The following is a 21,572-nucleotide window of genomic DNA, read 5'->3' on the forward strand; positions in this document are numbered from 1 at the left end:
CTATCGTCGATGACCGAACGATCCGACGACCAAACAAGCAGGGCCCGGCCTGCCTGGTGGGCGTTGTGCCTAGCTTCCCCGATCCGGCGGAACGGGACGGGACGAGGAGAATTGAATTGAAGGCCACGCGCGAACCGCGGCGCCGAGAATAGATAGCTAGCTAGCGCATGCATGCATTGCAAGTGCAGCAGCATCCATGATTTTGATGCGAGGAGGTCAGGGCAGGCGGCAGGCCGCCAGGCCCAAACCAACCCAAAGAAGAAGAAGAGTGGTGGCGCGTACGTGGGGTCAATTTGGCCAGTGATTGATCACTAGTACAAATTTCCTTTGGGGCCGCGGTTGCTACAATTTGGGAACCGCGCATGTCCTTGAAAAAAAAGACGAACTTAACGTTTGCATCATCCTTTGGGACCTGACCAAGATTTTGGATTCAAAATGGAAAAATTTCGGTTGCTACCGCAATGGGCGAACCAGGATTTAGTTGTTTGACCAGTCAACGAATTTACTTTTAAGTAAAATTTGGATAGAACTTGATGGGATTTTGGGCATTGATCACTGCTGTAGTAGATGATGGGGAGAGTTGGGGAGATATGGCGAGAACCTAAGGAGAAAGACGCCAAAATCATGCTGTTTCAGGATTTGATAACTATTATAAAGTGAAGGAACCACAAAAGAGGTCTATAATTAGAGTTGAAGTTTTAGTACCTAGAGGAGTTCGTAAACTCGTATGAACCAAAGTTATGGCATAAAAATGCAACTTCAATCAAAATTTTCAGACAATTAAATTTTATTCCGTCCTCACCGAAATGGGCAAATTTCTGTCAAATTCAATCATCTCTGCCCGAATCCTAGAACCATGGACCTGGCAAAATTTCAAAACTTTATAAGATTCTCCGTCACATCGAATTTTTAAACGCATGCATGAAGTATTAAATGTAGCTAAACAAAATAACTAATTACATAGTTTGTCTGTAATTTGTGAGACGAATCTGTCGTGGGATTTTTAGGGTACCCACAGCCAGGTGGCGGAGCGCACCCGCCTATTCCCAGTGAGGGAGGACTCAGGGAAGTACTAGGCGGTTAGGCTAATCTAGCACGGAGGCAAGCACACATGAACTCACGATCTAGAGTTGTTCGGGCCGCCGGAGCGTAATACCCTACATCCACTGGGAGAAGTATTATTCTTGGTTGTGTATGAACCTATCCTCTGCCGGGCCTTGGCCTTTTTCCAGCCTGACCTCCTTCTAGCGGGCGCCCTCCCTTTTATAGATCAAGGGGTGCGGATATATTGGTCGTTGAGGCCCCGACAGGTGGGCCCAACGTGACTATGTAGCATACTGCGCAGAGTACTTAAATGTCTACAGTAGTTGTGAATCTTTTCTCTGATATGCTTCCATGCCCTGCTGGCGTTCTGACTCAGGGAGGTCTTCTCTTGTCCCGTCAGCAAGGTACCCGTTGGGGAAACGTAGCTTGCGGCGTGGCCTGTTGAGGCTATTATGTAGGCATCATAATGGATGAAGCCGAGCCGTCGTGTCCATCTGTCATGGCAGACTGACAGGCACGGCGTGGGCGGCGCCAGCGGCTCCACTACACGTCTTGATAATACGCGATCAATAGTGTCCCCTGGTCAAAGACTTGCCTCGGCTTCTGCTATATCAATGCGGACATCCACCTACCGCAATGAATGCAGTGGAAGGTGAACCTTTAGTATGGAGACCAAGTGGCCTTATATACGTGTCTGTGATTGCAGACACGTGGCAGCTCCGGACCTCCCCGGGGCGGGGTGTCAATTCCTTCCCTTAGTGAGGGTCCGGTTACTATACAGGGGTCCGGACCTCCACGGAAGGCCCGAAGCTCCCGGCTGTTCGGGCTGAGCGCCTGTTTTTCCCGAAACACGTGGTGCTCACCGACCCTTCCCAGCCGGGGGACGGTTTTGGGACCGTTGTTGGGTGAACAGGGCTCCGGACCGCGGGGATCCGGCTGTTTGGACGTAGTCAAGGATAACCACAAGGCTCCTGCCTAGACACAACAAGAGGGGTACCCCAGTCCTGGGGTACCGACAGAATTTTTTGAGGCTAGTTAACCCATAGTGGGACAATAATTACTAAATACAAACAAAAGTACTACCTTGCTTTTATGAATGCACTTTTATGCATTTAAACAAGGCCCTGACCTGCCTCTGCGTGTAAAGTTGTGGCCACAAGCAACAAATTGGTTTTCCTTCCCCACCTGTTCCTGTTTCTACCTACGCTCCCCACAAGCACGCACCACAGACACACGCAAGTTTTCTCTTAGCAACCGCCAATCCAGCCACCCTAGAGAAATGCTTGTTTGCAAATGTTTGTTTGGAATTTGGTGTCAGATATTCTTTTCAAAGAAGAAATCAGACAAATAGGAATCAAGCACCTTCCGTGAACCTGTGCAGGGGGCATACCTGTGATTCTTGCACTTTGTGAGGAGCAGCGAGCAAGAAGCACACTCTGTTTTGTGGCCTCGGGCAGGGGAGCAGCAGAGCAGCCTGCCTAGGGTGGTGGTGCTGCTCTGCTGGAGTGGAGACTGGAGAGGGTGCAGCCTGAAAACCCAGGAGGAGGTAGGGCTTTGTCACGGCGGAGAGGCAGCCTACTCGTACGCCGGAAGCCACGCGAAAAACAAATCATTGTCGCCCGCGACCAGCCGCCGCCCCCAGCGGCAGCAAACCCCCCTCTTCTTCCCCTTCCTCCACACTCCACTCCACTGCATCCCCTTCCCCACCACCCCCTCGCCGCCTCCAAATGCCGGCGCCGCCCCTCCGCCGCTCCTCCCCCATTCCCCTGCTGCTTCTATTGCTGTTCGTCTCATCTCCTCTCTTCTTCTCCCCAAGCCCCGCTGCAACAGCCGTCGGAGGTCAGTTCCTCCCCCCCCCCCCCCCCCCCACCCACCCCCCTTGTGTATAAACATGCGCGCTATCCGCGATCCTCCCGTGATGTGCTGGTTTCTTCATGTTTCGGCATCCAAATGCAATGATTACTGCTGGTAGTATGACCTAGAACACCGATCCCTATCTGCTCTGGGAGTTCCATTCCATTGAAGTGATGTAGTCTCTCCGATTTACATTTCATCTCTAGGATACGCTTGATATGACCTTCTGTGCACGACGACCGCATAAAAATAGTACCTTTGTACGAAATGCCACACATTTTAATTTTATCCACCTATGAAATGAGCTGCTAGTTGATTCAGTGAGATTGCCCTACGGAGCAATAAGCATCCATTTTACCCAATCTGCGCGTACCCTGTAGCTTACACATTATTAGGATTTTACTAATAGTACCCCCCCTCTCTCTCTACAGATTGCCCTTTGGATTTTAGTTGGGCAAACTTCACATTAGCCTCGGCTGCCTGCTCTGATCCATCCCAGCGGCCAGCCTGCTGCCGCTACATCAATGCTCTCGTCGCCATTTCCATTGCTCGCTACACCAATGCCACCGGTAGGCTGGGCGTCCCTCCTGCCTTTGCAGAGATCTGTCTCAGCTCAGTGTCCGAAACATTCAAGCTGCGGGGCATCCCCACTGACGCGGATGTCTTTTGCGGGCTAGGCCCAAAAATAAGGGTTTCATATCAGTGCGCTGGACGGGATACTGTGCTGGAAATGATGCAATCCCCGAATTTCAATGATGTTATTGGAAGCTGCAGGGGGGCTCTATCACTGGATATCACCTGCAAGACTTGCTTGAATTATGGCATTGTGTACCTTCATCGCCTCATCGGTTCAGATGATAATGTTGCCCTGAGTGTGTGCCGCAATGCAATTTTTGTAACGCTTGCGACTCAAGAGGGTTTTCTTTCATATGACGAGATTGTCACATGCTTCTTTGGTGTCCAAGGAATCACCACTTTTCCAGGTATAACTATTAGTACATTTTTGTGTTTGATTGATGACCACCCAGTTATTTGTTTCTGACTCTGGGAGCACACCAGGACCATCCTCTGTCACATCTACTCCAGCATCCTCTCCAAATGTCACTGTTGATTCTCCAGCGCCAAGGATCAAGAGTATTCCACAGAAACATCAGCAGCATTATCGGATTACAGCTATTCCAGGGATAGGGATAGGGGTTATATTGCTTGCCGTGCTTCTGCAGATCATATTAGTGGTACTGATTCGTAAAAAGAGCAAAGAGCTTAAGAATGCTGAATTCCCTGCTCAGAATCAAGAGAACACATTTCATCACAACCAATCCTGGAGATACCCTGAAGGTTTGTGCACAAACTTCCATCTATTATCTTATTATTTGGCCAACAAACGGAGCCTCCACGTTCGCTCTCAAGGCCTAAAAATTCCCACGTTAATCGGAGAAAAATATAAAAATAAAAATTACCCACCACTGCCATTATGATAAAATTAGCCTTAAATACCCCTGTGCCTAACTAAAAATCACCCACCAATGCCATTATGAAAAATTAAATATAAAATACCATTTAGCTATGTATCAATTACAAACATATACTATTAATAAAAACTAAAGCTAACAACAATCAATCAAAATAAAACAAAAATAAATATAATTATATGCATAATATTATTAAAGCTCAACAAATCAAATTGTTATTATCGGTAGACTATATTTGAATTGTTTTAACCAACAATAAGGCATAATTTACGATAATGAATAGGTGATGTATGGTAAAAAAATAGTATATTTTTTATGTAAGGATACAACGACATGCATTTTTTTGAATTTTCAATACTAGCCGCGCAAATGCGCGGGCTATATGCCTAGTTCTACATAAGCTATAAGCCTATAACCAAAACATGGGACTTTTTGTTCATGATCTCACCAATCATGTATATTGTACACAGCTAAGCTTATTGTTTCCGGTTATTATATCAATGTTGCCATGGGCGTCAGAAACTTGCATAGTGCCAACTGATTATGCTTTTCTGCATCAAACTTGTTGCAGGAAGCACAGAGAAATCGCAAAAAGGCTGTCTGTTATGTGTAATGTTGAGCCGATCTAGTTTTGCTGAAGCTTTGTTATGATAGGGAGTAAAAAAAAACTAACCAGGTCATCTTATTTTACCTTTGTCTTTTTGATACAAACCTCTCTGTTTACCTTGTTCAGGCCAATCACCAATGTTCCAAAGGTATAGCTACAAAGAAACAACTAAAGCAACGGACAATTTCAGCACAGTTATTGGAAAGGGAGGTTTCGGAACTGTCTTCAAAGCTCAATTTAGTGATGCCTCTGTCGCCGCAGTGAAAAGGATGGACAAGGTTTCAAGACAAGCCGAAGAAGAGTTCTGTCGGGAAATGGAACTCTTGGCTAGGTTGCATCATCGTCATCTCGTGACCCTCAAGGGCTTCTGTATTGAAAAGAAAGAAAGGTAAAGCTGTTTCCTTTGCATCATTGTGAGTACTACATGTCATATGTAGTGATAGTGGTCATCTTACATTTGAATTTTCAGGTTTCTTGTATATGAATACATGGCGAACGGAAGCCTAAAAGATCACCTGCACTGTATGATTTCATTTATTTCAGATGTTGTCTATGTACAAAGCATATTGAATTGCTCTTTTGTGTTCTGAACTTCTGATTTGAATTTGTAGCATCTGGAAGGAAGCCATTAAGCTGGCAGACTAGGCTACAGATTGCAATGGATGTGGCCAATGCTCTTGTAAGTTCGCTGCTGCAAATTGAACTGCTCTATCTGCCTTGTCTTTTGTCCATGCTTTAGTAAAACACCAGACAGTACCCATCAGTAATGAAGTAATCATACTGTTTTAATAACTACAGTATTTGACTTAGTTGATCTTTAGTTCAAACATTTTTCTTTAGTTTGCTCAGCCTAGGGCAGCATTGTTGCTTGCTTGCTGTTTACTGTACCCATTAAAATGGCTACAGCATCTGGATTACAAGCATTGAGCTGGGAGACTGGCGTACAGTTCACAGTGAAATTTCTCCCAAGAACAATATAGCTAATTATGGAAGTAGCACCAACTGTAGCTGGACATCTCTTGTCCCTCCCTTCCTCCCACTTTCATCCATAGCAACCACCCTTAGGTAAGAAATGCCATTAAGCTCCTGAATGTGTGATCATCGTATCAAATTCTGGAGAGCTGTTTGAGATATTTCTGGGAGATGGTCCCATCTCTGAAAGTCCTATTAGAAATTCAATAACAGAACTCATCCATTGGTGTGTGTACACTGTACTATATGAAGCATTTTGCACTCCTTTTGAAAGAGATGGTCCCTATCTGGAGGTCCTGTTTGAAAATTGGTTCAACAATTATTACATGTGGCGATAGTGTTTTGCCCCACTTGGTTTGTTCTAGCTGTGATACTTCAGTAACACTCAAGTTATTGTGCTTTCCTTGAGGTCCTGAAGAAGAATAAGAGTAATAGTTTTGTGGTGTTGAAGGAGGAAAATATATTGACTAGTGATACATGTACAACTCTATTTGTGTCTGCTGAGACTTCTGTGGGCCATAGTTCATGCTTGCCAGTTGGCCCTGCTAGCTCCTATCGTCTCTCCTGCACTTCACATGTATACTATCCTGGGGTTCTATAAGCTGCCTTTCGTCAGTTTTTTTTGTTCTTGATTATGTGTGAAAGCTTCTTTTGATATGAATATTACTTCTTGACAGTGGATTTTCATGCCGTCTTCTTTTTTCAGGAGTATCTCCATTTCTTTTGTAACCCTCCACTCTGCCATAGAGACATCAAATCGAGCAACATTCTTTTAGATGAGCATTTTGTTGCCAAGGTATGGTCTTTTGGTGCCCTGATGTAACCGTTTATAAACCATGGTTATGCTTATGCTTGCTGAATGTTTCCTCATCTTATACTTAGGTTGCTGATTTTGGCCTTGCGCATGCATCAAGAACTGGGGCCATCAGCTTCGAAGCTGTGAACACAGATATACGAGGAACGCCAGGTTAGATTTTAGCAATTGAGTCTGCTAACACAACTATAGAGCGGAACAGTTTATATCCATGTTCAGTTTCAGTTAGTTGTCCACAGAAAATACATAGGAAATGTTGTAGGTGATGCTAGAATAGATTGCAGCTTAGGAACACAATCAAGAAAGGTTGATTGTTGAAAGCAAGCTAATGATAAGCCTGCTCATCTATCTCTTATAATGAATCAACTGCAGGGTACATGGATCCTGAATACGTGGTAACTCAAGAGTTGACAGAGAAGAGTGATATATACAGCTATGGTGTGCTTCTCCTGGAGCTTGTGACTGGACGGAGAGCAATCCAAGACAACAAGAACTTGGTTGAGTGGGCTCAGATGCACCTGTCCTCTGGAGTGATCTCCCCTGAAATGGTAGACCCGAGGATCAGGTCCGATATTGACATGGACCAGCTGCATCTGGTGATTGGCATTGTCCAGTGGTGCACCCAGAGAGAAGGGCGGCAGAGGCCATCCATCAGGCAGGTGCTGAGGATGCTCGCAGAGAGGCTGGATCCCGGCAATGGCAGCTTTGGTGAGGGAATGGAAGACGCCGAGGGGGGCTTTTATCCTCGGAGCAGCAAAAGTGGCGCCCAGCACCGGAACGAGCTGATCCCCCACAGCGGTGACATGAGGTCCCTGCATTCCTCATCGAGCACAACGAGATCTTACTGCAGCCGTAGCATGCTACTTGAAAGTGGGCAGACTCAATCGCCCCCAGAAACTCTATGACGAAATCTGCTTTCTGCTTTGACACAGGTGCAAAATTTTTGCCTGCTCATGATAATGTCAAGGGTTCTGTCAGGTTGGGTACATGTTGACGCTGAAGCGGCTCATGGTGTTGTGCAAGTTATATATACCAAGGTAGAGGCTCCTGTTGATGGGAATTTCAGTTGAGTCAGCTATATTTGTCCCAAGAAGTAGTAGTTGTAATGTAGAACTTGTTGTGCGTAGCAGAAAAAGAAAAGGATACTGTAATTTGTGTGCTAGTTGAGGCGAAGCCAGGACAGAAGGTGGGAGGAAGAGCTGTTGTTTGATCCTGCTGGAAGCAGAAGAATGCAGGTCTGGTTTTGCAGAGACTGTTTGAGAAGGCAGCAGGGTTTAGCATTCTTTATAGAACATGGTGTTGCTGGTATGAGGATGTCTGTGTGGATCTTTTTCTTTTCCTCTCACCTAAAACTGTTTGCAGATGGATCTCGTCTGAGTAGCGTGCTTGGTGTCGGTGAATGCGTTTGGCCACGTGGGGACAGTCAGTCCCATGCATCATCGTAGGCAAGTAGTAGCTGATTGCTGTTTCTTTTATGTATTTATTATGGTTTTTGTTGGTGTGGGCAGCGGTTGGTGCAGTATTTTTTTTGTTTATATAATTTTGCAAGAGAATGGGATTGTGAAGTGCTGAATGTGAAGAGCACATGTTCCATGTGGCTGTTGGTAGTCATGCCTTTGGTCAAAATCTGAGTAAACTTGTTTAGAGTCTACTACAGTAGTAGAGAGTAAAAGGAGTTGAAATTCATCAGGTAAAAAAAGGTGGAGAAGATCCAAATCCAAGCGGAATGGATGGTGGATTGGTGGCGGTGGCAGTGGCAGGTGAGGTGGGTGGTGGCATGAGCTGGAGCCAGCCAGCCGCACATGAACTGGCGAGTCTTGTCTCGCAACCGACGAATCGCCGCACATGAAGAGGCGAGTCTGGCTGCTGATCAGCTGGTGAATGAAAGGAAAGGGGATGCTCCTCCATCACTCCCTCCAGTAGTCCAGCAGCAGCAGCAGCTGCTGCACTCTCCTCCACCGACGGTCTCAGCCAACTAACGCTCGCTTTCTTTCTTTCTTTCTTTCGCCCTTGCTTGCCTTGTTTAATTAGAGGTTGCTATTAGGAGTACTAGTTATAGTTAACGCTGCCTGCCTGCTTCCTCTGCTCACTGCCACCGCCTCCACCCGGCCATTGCTGGACTGGAGTAGAGGCTGCTGCAGCCTGATAGATCAAGCAAGATGCCGCACGCCAAGACGGACTCGGAGGTGACCAGCCTGGCGCCCTCCTCGCCGCCGCGCTCCCCGCCGCGCACGCGCCCCGTCTACTACGTGCAGAGCCCCTCCCGGGACTCCCACGACGGCGAGAAGACGGCCACCTCCGTCCACTCCACGCCGGCGCTCAGCCCCATGGCGTCGCCGCGCCACTCCCACTCCTCCGTCGGAAGGGACTCCTCCTCCAGCCGCTTCTCGGGCCACCCCAAGCGATCCAAGGGGGACAAGGCGGCGGCGGCCCGCAAGGGCGCGCCGCAGGGCAAGGGATGGCAGGAGATCGGGGTCATCGAGGAGGAGGGGCTCCTGGACGACGAGGAGCGCACCAGGATCGTGCCCAAGAAGTGCTACTACTTCCTCGTCTTCGTGCTCGGCTTCGTCGCGCTCTTCTCCTTCTTCGCGCTCGTGCTCTGGGGGGCCAGCAGATCGCAGAAGCCGCAGATCGTAATGAAGGTCACTCACTTTATTTTTTTAGTAGTTGATTCATCGTCAGCTGAATTTTTATTTATTCCAATTTAGTTATTAGCCAAGAAAAAAGACTGAATTTTAACATCTCCGGCTGCTGCAGAGCATCAAGTTCGAGAACTTCATCATCCAGGCCGGCACCGACGCGTCGCTGGTGCCCACCGACATGGCCACCACCAACGCCACCGTCAAGTTCACCTACCGCAACAAGGGCACCTTCTTCGGCATCCACGTCACGGCCGACCCCTTCCAGCTCTCCTACAGCCAGCTAACGCTAGCAAACGGAGACGTACGTTGCCTAGCTATTTGTTTGCCTTGGATGTGTGTACATCTCATTCCAATCCGATCTTGACACGCGCCATTGTTGCAGCTCAACAAGTTCTACCAGGCGCGCAGCAGCCGCCGGACCGTGAGCGTCGCCGTGCTGGGCAACAAGGTGCCGCTCTACGGCGGCGGGCCGACGCTGACGGCGGCGCCGGGCGCCGGCGGGAAGCAGGCGAGCAGCAGCAGCAGCGTGGCGCCGGTGCCCATGGTGCTTCGGACGACGCTGCACTCGCGGGCCTACGTGCTGGGCGCACTGGTGAAGCCCAAGTTCACCCTGGGCGTCGAGTGCAGGGTGGTGATGAACCCCAACAAGCTCAACAAGCCAATCTCGCTGGAGAAGGCCTGCCACTACTCCTCCTAAATTCTTCTTCTTCTTCTTCTTCTTCTTCTTCTTTTTTTCTTCTTCTTCTGAATGTATTTAATTATCTTCATTCTTCATCATCCTCGAATCGATCATCATCAGCTGAAAAACAGAAAACCACCATCACACATATATATGATCTCTTCTTCTTCTTCTTCTTCTTCTTCTTCTAAATGTAATAGTATTGTTATTCTTCTCTCCTCGATCTGTGTATTAATTATTGTCCTTTAATTTTGCCCATCATATATGGCTGCTGCTGCTGCTGTAAGAGTAATTAAGACAGACAGATCATAAGATCGTTGGTTCCAGCTAGCTAGCTGAGTACACGGACTGATGGACCATGCCTGCATTCCGGTGTCAAACAACATTAAGAGGAGCAATTACATTGATGATGGCATACCGTTGGTATACACTAGTAGTACATTAGTCACGATCCCAATCAACCAACCATGCCAGTCTAGCTGAAACTGAAACTGATGGCGTGCAAGACATTTGCACTGACGGCCTGGACAGTTAGTGGCAAGGCAAGGCTATCAACGCAAGCACAGGAGGAGCTGTGCACTGTCAACAATATAATCAGCCTGTGTGATGGGCATGACACCAGATTTGCATCCTCAACAGTAGATAGATTTGCACACAACCTGCAGCGTTTTGCATTCCCAGTTGAAAGTAACAAGTCTGGAGAAACTGAAGGAATCGAATCGCAGGGGCTCTGGGCTTTCCCCCGTAGAGGCGCAGGTGGCCAAATTGGGCCGGCATGGGCCAAGATGAAGTGCCTAGCTAGCACTGGTAGGAAAAAGTAAGAATATAATTTGGAGTGGATTTGCCTTTGTTTGGAGATCATCAGGCTATCTATCTATCTATCTATCTATATACTTGTGCACAAGTAGAGATCGATGCGGGTTTCCTTTCTGATTGATCAATAATGTTGTATTTATGAGTACTATGACGATAAGAATCGGTAGTACGAAAGCACACGATGCATGTCAGCATGTGTGTGCTGTTTGTATGCAATGCAAGAGAGGGGGAGGAATGGAATGGAATCTGGAGAGCTGCAACTCTGCAGTTATATTTCAACGCAAGCAAGGTGGTTTACCTTACCTAGCTTAGCTTGTTGGTCTGGTCATCATGCCCGATCGACCTGCCTCACGTATTCTTTCGTTTCGATCTCCGGCGCTATTAAATCTCTCCCCGCGCGCGCACATCACCTACGATTAGCTCAGCTCGTAGGGTTCGATCGGGTTGCATTGTCCAAGGAAACAGCGAAAACGAACTGTAGTAGTCGTGCATGTATCATCAACAACTCACCATGGACGACAAGCTGAAATTGCTGCCTCTCCTCTGCTTCTTCTTCTTCTTACTCTTGTCAGATACTGCGTGCTAGCTAGCTGCTTCGTCTAAACATAATTTCCTGATTGATTGATTGATATACAATGCAATGCAATGCAATGCATGCATGATGATAATATACTATACAATACAAAACATCAGCTGGTTCTGCGCATTCGGCCCGCGTGTTCACCATCATCAACCAGTGCAAGACGGTGATCTGGCCCGCGGCGACCCCCGGCGAGAGCTTCGGCGGCGGCGGCTTCGCGCTCCGCCCCAGGCAGTCGATGGTGTTCACGGCGCCCGTCGGCTGGTCGGGCCGCACCGACTGCAGCTTCGACGCGTCCGGGAACGGCTCCTGCGCCACGGGCTCCTGCGGCTCCTCGCTCCGGTGCGGCGCGTCGGGGGCGCCGCCGGCCAGCCTCGCCGAGTTCACGCTGGCCGCCGTCCACTACTACGACGTCAGCCTGGTGGACGGCTTCAATTAACCTGCCCATCGTCATCAAGCCGGTCAATGGCCAGGGCAACTGCAGCGCCGCGGGCTGCGACGGCGACCTGCGCCAGACGTGCCCGTCGGAGCTGGCGGTGAAGGTGTGGCGTGCCGGAGCGCCTGCGACGTCTTCGACACGGACCAGTACTGCTGCCGGGGCCAGTTCGGGAACCCGGCCACGTGCCAGCCCACATTCTACTCCAAGAAGTTCAAGGCGGCGTGCCCCACGGCCTACAGCTACGCCTACGACGACCCCACCAGCATCTTCACCTGCTCCGCCGCCGACTACATCATCACCTTCTGCTCAAACACCAAGCAGTCGGCCTGCTCCTACCACCACAACCGCCTTGTGTGCAGCGCCGGATCGTCTTCAGTGTCTTGGACCATGCTGTCTGCTTCAACCCTCGTGCTGCTAGCTGCTCTACTATGGCCCTGTTTGGATCCATGGGTTAGATTGGAGCCATCTAACTCAAAAGTAGCCAAACAGGATGGGTTAGAGTGGGTTAGATGTATCTAACTAACCCAAAAAACAATCCCCCCAAGGGGTACTTATTTGGGTTAGAGTTGTGGGGCCCACGTTTTTTTCCAATCCGGATCTAGCTGTGGCGACCCGTTCCCCTCCCGAGCCAGCGCACCCCCTTCCGTTCAACCCCCTGGCGACCAGGGCGCCTGGCGGCGGATCCGGCGCCGCCGCTCGCCCTCCGCCCTGCGCTCACCCTCCCCGGCGCTGCTCCCCTCCGAGCTCGAGCTGGTCCCTGCTCCGCTACGCGGCCCCCCTCCAAGCTTCTCCCTAGCGCGGCATCCCTGCGCTCCCCGGCGCGGCCCCCCTCCAAGCTTCTCCCCGGCGCGGCATCCCTGCGCTCCCCGGCGCGGCCCCCCTCCAAGCAGCTTCCCCGGCCAAGCGTCCCCCGACCAGCGCCAACGCCTGTCCAGGACCCCCCTGTCTCCAAGCTCCACAATGGACGGGGATGGCTTCGACGGCAACGGCAACGACTGGGCCTCGCAGGACTCCTTCGCCGGCGCCAACGCCTGGAGCCAGCAGCCGTCGGCGAGCGGCCCTGGTCACGGTCCCCCTGCCCGCGGCGGCTTTGACCTCAACTCGCAAGCGGCCGCAGCGGAGTTCCCGAGTCTTGACAGTACGGAGCCTTCCTCCAGGGCGACGACGTCGAGCTCCCCCCTGGCCGCGGCAGGAGCTCCGGACTCCCTCCTTATCGTGCACCCTGTAACGGCCCAGGTTTTTAAATAGCCAATTTAGGGTAATTAGAACCAAATCATGCATCATGTGCTTGAATTGCTTGAAAAAGGATCTTTTTGTAATTATAAAAGGTTATGTGTGTAATTATGATTTTATGCAAGGTCCTTTCTGTAGTTATATAGAATAGGGTGTGCTATTATAGCTTTGTGGAGGGTGTTTTTGCAAAATTCAGTGCATTTATTGCTTGGCAAGAAACTTTTCAAATCAGCCCATATTTGAAGTGAAATTGCTTGAAAAAGACAAAATTCCTAGAACTCAAATTCCCTTCTATGTTTTAAAAATTAGCTCTTGAATCTTTGGTCAAATAAATTTTTGCACAACATCAAAGTTGTAGATCTTGAAAAGTTGAACAACTTTCATGTTGGGGCACTTTTTCATTTGAGCCCTAGATTAATAGTTATCAATGTTTTACAGTTAGGTCCCTGAAATTTTGGAAATTCTGTTTAGGTCCCTGTCTTCTTCCCCAGCCTGCCTGCTCTGCTTCCCGCGCCGACCGACGGTGCCACGCCGCCCGCCGCCGCTCTGGGCCGGCCGGAGGCCAACTCCAGTTTCGCCGCCGCCCCACGCGTCACCCCTTGACCCACTTTCCCCGCGCGCTGGAGCTCCCTCCCTTCGCCACGCCGCCCAGAACCATCTCGCGGTCGCCACCTCGCCGTCGCCGTGGCCCGGCCAAGACACACCCCCAGAGCTCGATTTCTCGTGCGCAGCCGCAATACAAGTACCCCAGAGAGCTTCATCCCTCGTTCTTTTGCCAATTCCCCACTCCCAGAGCTCGGAACGCTGCTGCCGCCCATATCCACGCCGACGAGCTCACCCTCGCCGTCGAACCGCGCCTCCGCAGCTCCTCCGCCCGCGCCTAACCCCCTAACGAGCTCCGACGTGAGCCCGTGCAGCTGCTCGACCGCTTTTCCTCGCCCAAACCCCACGGGAACCACCCCGCCGCCGTGCTCCGAGCCCTCACTGCCGCCGCTCGCCGTGGACCGACGTCCTCCGACCACCTCCTCACCAGCCAAGGGTGCCCAGAGGTCCGTGTTGGCCTGCTCGTCGTTTCCCCCAACCCCAACCCCGCCGCCGGCGACTCCTTTCGCCGGATTTGGGCCGGCCATCCTCTCTCTGTTCTTTTCCCCACGGCCAGGGACACCGAGTTAGAATTGGGAAAAGCCCAGGGGGCTGTCTGCGAAGCTCTAGACTCAGAGGAATAGTGCTTCAAGGACCTCCTTGTAATTTCTAGCAGTGATTTTTGAAATTCCATAGAAAATCGTAGGAAATTCATAAAATAGCAAATCTTGATGTTTTGGAATCCTTGTGTAAAGCTCTTTGCAGTAGAACCATAATATGGTAGGTGTTTGTTGCAAGTTTTTGCTGTGCAAATGATTTTGTGTCACTAGTTAAATAAATACTAGTTCTTTAATCTTTTTCTTATCTGATGCTTTAAAGCTTGTATTGCTCTGAAATTTTTGTGTTAGTTTACTCATGTAACACTTGTTTTGCTATAAAAATTTCATGGTCAGTTCCCTTGTGTAGCTATTTATTTGTTTTAATCTTTGTTTAGTACACTTTATTTATGGTAAATAGTTTATTTTTGTAATAAATCATGATTTTATTTTGGCATGTTCTTTTTGAGTAGATTAGCTTGTCCAGGAAGTTTAAGCTTCAGTTCATGGCTAGAATAGGAGTTAAAATTGAATCTTGTTAAACTGGTGTCTGTTTTGTTTAATTTATCTGAATTAATTACGTGTATATAAAATCATGAAAAATTCACAGTAGCTAGATCATCCCTGTGTAGATCTCCTGTTAAATTTTGAGCTTCTGTTTTGATCTATTTTGATCTGTATAATTCAGGCTTGTACTAGGTGTTGCCTGCATAAATGATTTATTGTGATTAAATGGTTACATGTCTTCATATGATTTTTGCAGGATAGCTTAGTATGTTCATGTTCTGTTTAGTGTAATTTTGGTGTATTTTATTTCTATTTGTACTCTGAGTTGTTGATTTATTTGTAAACCATGACTTAATGGTATAGGAAATCACCCCCACTTGTTTATTAAGTTAGTCAACTTCTTTTGTGATGTTGATCATGATGCCTTGTGTAGTTAAATTTGTTATTTAACTACTCTATAAACGATTGCCCATGTTTGTTTATAATGTTGTTCTTGCATTACATATAGATACGACTACTTTGTCAGACGGGACGTACGAGTTGATTCCGGAATCTGACGGAGGTGATCTCGAAGCTCAAGTGAACACTGCGGAACTAACTGAAGCCCCGAACCAAAGTTCGGAAGAGCCTAGCGCTGAAATAGTTAGCAATTACCGAGAAGGCAAGCCCCGGACATAACCTATACTTCAAATTAATTTCATTTACTGTATTATTTTACTTGTGCATTTACAGTTCATAGGAGTTGAATTGAAAACCTAGATGCATGATCCTAGGAACCAATGTACTGAACACTAGACTTGAGTTCGAGTAATTGCTAAGCTTATAGGAACGGTAAAAGTCGAGTGATCGCCTGTCACTCGCGAGCTTTATAGGAATTTCCTGTTTACTTTTTGTTATCAATATAAGGACTACGGACGGGGTTGTGCTCGATATCATGACCTTATGTGATACCCCGTCTGTGTTGATAAACTTGCTAAGGTCGCGGTGTGTGGTAGTGCTGGTTAAGTTTTTTAAAGTACTAGTCACATGCCGTAAATATGGTACGCGGCAAGCCTAGTAGCCGATTGGACCGGGGAGTGGATATACCTCCCACTCTCTCAGTAGGGATAGGTTTTATTTTATGTTGCGCAACACTACGACTTCTAGGGACAAGGTTCGGCCTTGGAGCCCTGTAGTCGGGGAGAGTGGCACTATCCACAAGCCGAAAAGAAAGGTTAACGGTTGTTTGGGAATGACCCGACGGTATTCCAGACGTGTGTGCTAGGTTACCCTTGCAAGGTTGAATTTCGATTCAGAATCGTCCGCCTCTCACGATGAAATGAGACTGCTTGATCTCTTTGCCACACAGAGTAATAAGAGCAACAATATTCTTATTAATCTTGATGTTTGCTTAGAAGTTTCACCATGAATGGTTAGTAGATGCTTACATAGAATGGTTAATCAACTAGAATCTTGCAGCTAAAACTTGAAAGTAAGGACCTACTCTTTATTACTTTTCAGCAAAGGAAAACCAGAGCCTTACAAAGCCTTGCATAATCTAGCTAAGGTGGGCTACTTATACCCGTTGTCGGTTAAGTCTTGCTGAGTATTAGAATACTCAGCCTTGCTGTTGAAACCCTTTTTCAGGTATGACTTTTGAGGATCAGGTCGCTAGCTTGACCTATCCTTGCTCGTTGCCTCCTGGCTGGTCCGTAGAATGGGATACGTCTTCGGCCGGCAATGACTATGACGAGTGATACCCGGCTTGGGCTAGCTTGGTATACTTTTGGCGACATGTCGTAGAGATCGTGTTTCATCTTCCGCTGTTTAGACTCTGAACTTATAATCATGGCTTGAATAACTGTTTTACTTAAGTTGGTTTTTGTAATAATCTTTTGAACTGGTTTGTAATCTTTAATATGCCTGTGTTGTAAAAGTGTGGTTGTAATATCTCTGAACTCGCCTTCGTGCGGGGTATGCTTGTTCGATCCGAGAATCGGTGGTTGTATCGGGACGTTACCCGACAGACCAAAAATTGTTCCGTTTGAAGTGCGTTTAAGCTAATGTTGCCTTTATGGTGATGGTTTACGCACTTGAGCCGGGATAATTTAGGCGGTTCTGCCACACACCCTGTGCCGGAGCAGGAGATGGATGGACGACTCCGACGGCACCCTCCGCACGGCAGAACCTCTTTGGCGGTAGCTCCTCTGCGGGAGCCGGTCGCGGAGGAGGAAACGGCGGTGGCCTGAGGCAGCGCGCGAACTCGGCTACCGCGGCACCCAACCGCCGTCGTTTAGGCACCTGCGCACCGGCGTCAGGGTCAAGCGGTAGCGGCCTGCGTGGACGGCGTCCCCCTGCACCGAGGAGTGCTTGCCGTGGGCAAGAATTCGGCTCCGGCGCTCCCTTCGACAATGCTAACGATGATGATGTGGAGGAGTTAGCGAGCTCCGGCGGTCTCCCGGTGAGCCAAGGCACTCGAGCCCAATGGAATGATTCAAATAATGCTTCCATGTTAGAATTGTGCATTGAGCAACGTAGAGCAGGAAGGTATAATGGTGCACAAATGAATGGTGATGGGTACCGAGCCGTTGTCGATGGATTACTTTCTAGGAGGGGGTTGGTGTATAGCCGCCAACAGGTGAAGAACCAACTAGTGATACTCAAAAACATCCATTCTTTCTGGCGGTACTTGCAAGTGCACACAGGGTTGGGAAGAAATCCAGATGGGACGGTTGATGCGGAGTCTGACTTTTGGAAAACACACACAGAGGTACAATGTTCCCTACATACTTGTGTATTGTTCTATCATATCTTAACTTGTTTCTGATTGATTTTATTGTTTTGTCCTGCAGAAGAAACCATACCTCAAGAAATTGCAGTGGGGTCCTCCAGGAAACTTGGAGTTGATGGAAGAACTGTGGAGAGGGTACACCGTTGATGGAAGCACAGCCTTTGCGCCTGGAGATGGTTATGGTGAAGATGAGGGGCAAGATGCATGGCCACAAGAGGAAGAGGAGGAGTTTCAGGCAACACCTAGTCCAATGGGGAGGAGTTCTGTAACACCCCTGTGTTAATCGTCTCGCTAATCACGAGTTAACTCGCTAATCGTGGACTCAAATTCGTCGTTAACGCTAATCGCGTTCGCTTAGTAAACATCTAATTAGCCGTGTTCGATCTCGTTTTTGTCACCGATCCGAGCTTCAAATCAACTTTCGCCCAAAACGAAAGTTGTAGATCTTCTTTTCCTCTACAACTTTTATTTTGGCCAAATTTCATGTTCCCATATGAAATTTGGAGTTTCAGCTAGTCGAATTCGAGTTAAAATCATTCAAACGAAGAAACAGTGCATCTCCTGCTCGGCACTGTGCAGCTCGCCGGCCATACCGGCAACTGTGCTCGTCGGCGCCTCCTCCACGCGTCGGCCGTCGACGATCCTCGCTCTCCGCGCGGGCGCATTCTATCCCTTCTCGAGGCCACGTTGCCCTTATCCAGTCCCGGTTCCGTCTCCGTTTTCCCCACCCCATCGTCTTCTTCCTTGGGCTCACGCCGAGCAAGCCGAGCAGAGCTCGCTGCCGGAGCTGCCCCGGCCAGACCTCACTGCCCCGCCTCGTTTCCTTGCGCTCAGTGCCGCGCGAGCTCGCCCCGAACCTCCTCCATCCATCCACGAGCGCGGCCGTGCCGTATCCCGACCGAATCGAGCCCGCGACCGCCGGCCACCATTGACAACCCCGTCGAGCTCCGCCCCCTCTCGTCGAGTTCCACTTTCCGGCCTCCCTTCGCTCAAATCGAGTCGCCGGTGAGCTTCTCCGCGCGCCCCTCTCCCTTCCCAACCCTATCCCCGCTCGATTCCGCGGCTGCCGGCGCTGGACCACCGCCGCGCCACCGTGGTCGCCATGGCGCCGCCGCTGCGCCCGCTGCGGGCTGCCTCCGCGCGGGTCCCAGCCGCGCGGCCGTGCGCCCCCGCTCCGCCGGACCCTACTGGCCGCGACGCGCCCCGCCCCTTCGCCGGTCAGCGCCGCCACCGGCGAGAACGCCGCCGCCGCAGCAAGCCGCCGCCGCCCCGCGTGCTTCCCGCCCCGCCTCGCATGCGCCCTGGCCGCCCCCCCCCTCTCTCGCGCCCTGCTCGGCCGCGGGCCCCGCGCTGGCTCCGCGCGCGAGCCGCTGCGCTGCCCCGCTGGCCGGCCCATGGCCGCCGCGCGCGCGCAGCCACGCCGCCGGCGTGAGCGGCCGGGCAAAACAGAGGAGCCGCCCGTCCCCTCTCTCTCTGTTCCACCGCCAAGTGGGGCCCACGGCTCCATATTTGTTTTTCTTTTTGTTGTTTTCAGCTGAAAAGTTTGATAATTTCTACAAAAATGCAGAAAAATCCTAAAAATACAAACTAAAGTTTGTTAGGTTTCTAAAATCAAGGTCTTCAGATGAAAAATATTTGTGCAGGTGAAATGTCACCTTTGCCCCTGCTTAAATTGTGTTTTGTGTTTAAACTAGTTTATTTGCTATCGGTTGTTTTGTTTGTCTAAAAATCATGAAATTTATGCAGTGGCCTAATATTTGTATGTGTAATCCTCTATAAAAATTTCAGGTGTGGGTGCTGTGCACTTTTGTGTAAGTTTAATTGTGTTTAGTTTAACTGGCTAGGGTTAAAGTAAATGCTTCCCATCGTCGATAAATGTTGGAGATTTTATGTGGCATGCTTTACCAAAATCATTGTTATTCTGATAATCCTTGTGGCTTGATCATACCTGCAGGTTAGTCTTGCTTTTAATTTGATCCTAGCTAGGCTCTTTTCTTTATAGTTGTTGTATTTAATTCTTTCATGCATGCATGTGTTTTGCAACAAAACAAATCCCTAGTTAAGTTGATCCATGTTGTTCTAGGGTGGTATTTAAATCTTTCGAAGCGAGTTTAGTAACTTTTGCTTGATAGGAAACACTTCAGGCTAAAAGACATTTGAACCAGGAACCCGTCTCAGCGCTGAACCATCTCTTTTGAACCATAGTTAGGGCTGTGTTTTATCCATGCTTTCTTGTATGTTTACTGCATTGCGTTGCATCATTTCATGAGTTTCATGCATGGCATATTTTATTCGTGTAGACGCTGAAACCGACGTCGTCTACAAGCTGGTTGCCGGGCCGGTCCAGGAGCCTTTCGCAGGAAAACCGCAGCCAGGAGAAGTCGTTAATCAAGCTCCCAGAGAAACCACTAACCCTGCTGACCTGCAAGGCAAGCCCCGGAGCATAACCTTTATTTTCAAGTATTCAATGTTATTATTTAAGTATTGTGCATTAAGTGTTTAGGAGTTGAATGAAACCCTAGTATGCATGTTCTCCCTAAGTACCTATGAGCCTCTACTAGTATACAGGCACCGTTAGAAATGCTTTGCTAATTAGGGACCCGGTAGAAGTCGAGGGATTCCTGTCACTCGCGAGATATAGGTTTTGTTACTTATGAAAAAGTTACTGAAGAAGGAACCAGTGAGAAAAGAAAGGAAAACTGGAGACCGGGCGGAGATGAATTGGTTATGGATATGGAATGGATGGAAAGTAAGCCTCCGCCTGTGTCGTTTGAGGACCGTTCCGTTGTTGGCCCTTTGACTGAGGATTGAACAGTACTAACCGCATGCCGGGAGTAGGAGGTAGTCGAAACCGGTAAGCTCAGTACCATATGTGCACCGGTAGGCGGACTTGATACTGTCTTCACCAGTGGAGCTAGTATACAAACTCATGGCTGACCCTTCGTTGGTATCGGTGGGGCTAGCAGTCCCGGGTCGCAGGGCAGTTCGCCTATTCGGTGTGCATATGTGAAGGGTTGGTGTGTATAGCCCGACGGGGCATATATGTGCCGTGTTGGTTAGGTCCACCTTGCAAGGTTAAATCGGATCGATTCGCCGTGACTCGCGGATATGAGAGCCTTGGTCAATGCGTCGCATCGTAGTAAGGATTGAATGGACAGAAAGAGAAAAGTTGGACTTTTGTTGATGTTCTTGAAAAGATAATATGATTAACCATGTGTGCTCTAGAGAATTAGGCAAACCTAGTTTCTAGCTATCAACACAATTGGAGCTAAAATATCGAAAGTAAGGATCCAGTTTTAGTAGCTTTTCAGCAAAATAACCCAGAGCCAAAGAGCTGTGCATGTCTAGGTAATGGGCTAAGTATACCCATAGACGGGTAAGCCTTGCTGAGTATTAGAATACTCAGGGTTTGGTTGTAACCCTTCTGAGCAGGTTGTATTCCGGAGAACTTCGAGGAAATTAGTGCGTCCTGGAGTGGTCAACCTCTTCCTCCAGGTTGGACGGTCGAGTGGGTTCCGTCTTCTCCGTGAAGTGAAGGCAGGTGAGCCTCACATCAGTGGGCAAGATGTGAAGTTCGTCTTTTGGTCATCGACGTTATTTATCGTATTGTATTTTGAAGCTTGTTTCAAACCTGTTTGTATTTCCGCTGCGTTTGAACTCTGTATTCGAATTGTAACCTTGGCTTGTAAAACTTTATTGTAAATTAATTTGGAGACTGTTGTTTAACTCTGGTTACAAGTTATGTTTGAAAACTTTTGTTGCTTGTAATCACCTGTGCTCGTCTTTTGACGAGAGTTCCTGTGCAATCGATCCTGGTTAAAGCAGGCAGTCTGAGTGTACTGGTGAAGTGCAGTAGTGGTGGTTTGAGTTAAATGGTTAATTAGTGCACTTGATCGGTATTATTTAGACTGTTCTGTGACAGCTGGCATCAGAGCTAATTGCACTGGGGGTGATTACTTGAGTGC

The 21,572-nt window shown here is 48.8% G+C and overlaps 2 protein-coding genes and 1 pseudogene across 5 annotated transcripts; all 3 read left to right on the forward strand.

Moving 5' to 3' along the window:
* Positions 1 to 2,541: 2,541 nt before the first annotated feature.
* Positions 2,542 to 8,209, forward strand: LOC120681593 (probable receptor-like protein kinase At1g49730). 3 transcript variants are annotated; one of them, XM_039963137.1, is made up of 11 exons: positions 2,542 to 2,883; positions 3,330 to 3,881; positions 3,958 to 4,236; positions 5,104 to 5,365; positions 5,447 to 5,499; positions 5,589 to 5,656; positions 6,656 to 6,745; positions 6,832 to 6,916; positions 7,136 to 7,800; positions 7,894 to 7,998; positions 8,126 to 8,209. In XM_039963137.1, the coding sequence occupies exons 1-9, from the start codon at positions 2,772 to 2,774 to the stop codon at positions 7,666 to 7,668; spliced, it is 2,034 nt and encodes a 677-aa protein (XP_039819071.1). In that variant the 5' UTR covers positions 2,542 to 2,771; the 3' UTR covers positions 7,669 to 7,800; positions 7,894 to 7,998; positions 8,126 to 8,209. The 3 variants fall into 3 exon arrangements, with proteins under 3 accessions (XP_039819071.1, XP_039819069.1, XP_039819070.1); XM_039963135.1 differs by having other exon boundaries at positions 7,136 to 7,998; XM_039963136.1 differs by having other exon boundaries at positions 7,894 to 8,209.
* Positions 8,210 to 8,485: 276 nt separating this feature from the next.
* LOC120681594 lies at positions 8,486 to 10,414 on the forward strand. Of its 2 annotated transcripts, none has more exons than XM_039963138.1 (4): positions 8,486 to 9,405; positions 9,521 to 9,706; positions 9,788 to 10,103; positions 10,139 to 10,414. In XM_039963138.1, the coding sequence occupies exons 1-3, from the start codon at positions 8,923 to 8,925 to the stop codon at positions 10,100 to 10,102; spliced, it is 984 nt and encodes a 327-aa protein (XP_039819072.1). In that variant the 5' UTR covers positions 8,486 to 8,922; the 3' UTR covers position 10,103; positions 10,139 to 10,414. The 2 variants fall into 2 exon arrangements, with proteins under 2 accessions (XP_039819072.1, XP_039819073.1); XM_039963139.1 differs by having other exon boundaries at positions 9,788 to 10,095; positions 10,150 to 10,414.
* A 164-nt stretch (positions 10,415 to 10,578) lies between these two features.
* Positions 10,579 to 12,438, forward strand: LOC120681406 (annotated as a pseudogene).
* The last annotated feature ends 9,134 nt before the right edge of the window (positions 12,439 to 21,572 follow it).

This window comes from Panicum virgatum, chromosome 7N (genome assembly GCF_016808335.1).
Source record: "Panicum virgatum strain AP13 chromosome 7N, P.virgatum_v5, whole genome shotgun sequence".
Lineage (NCBI taxonomy): Eukaryota > Viridiplantae > Streptophyta > Magnoliopsida > Poales > Poaceae > Panicum > Panicum virgatum.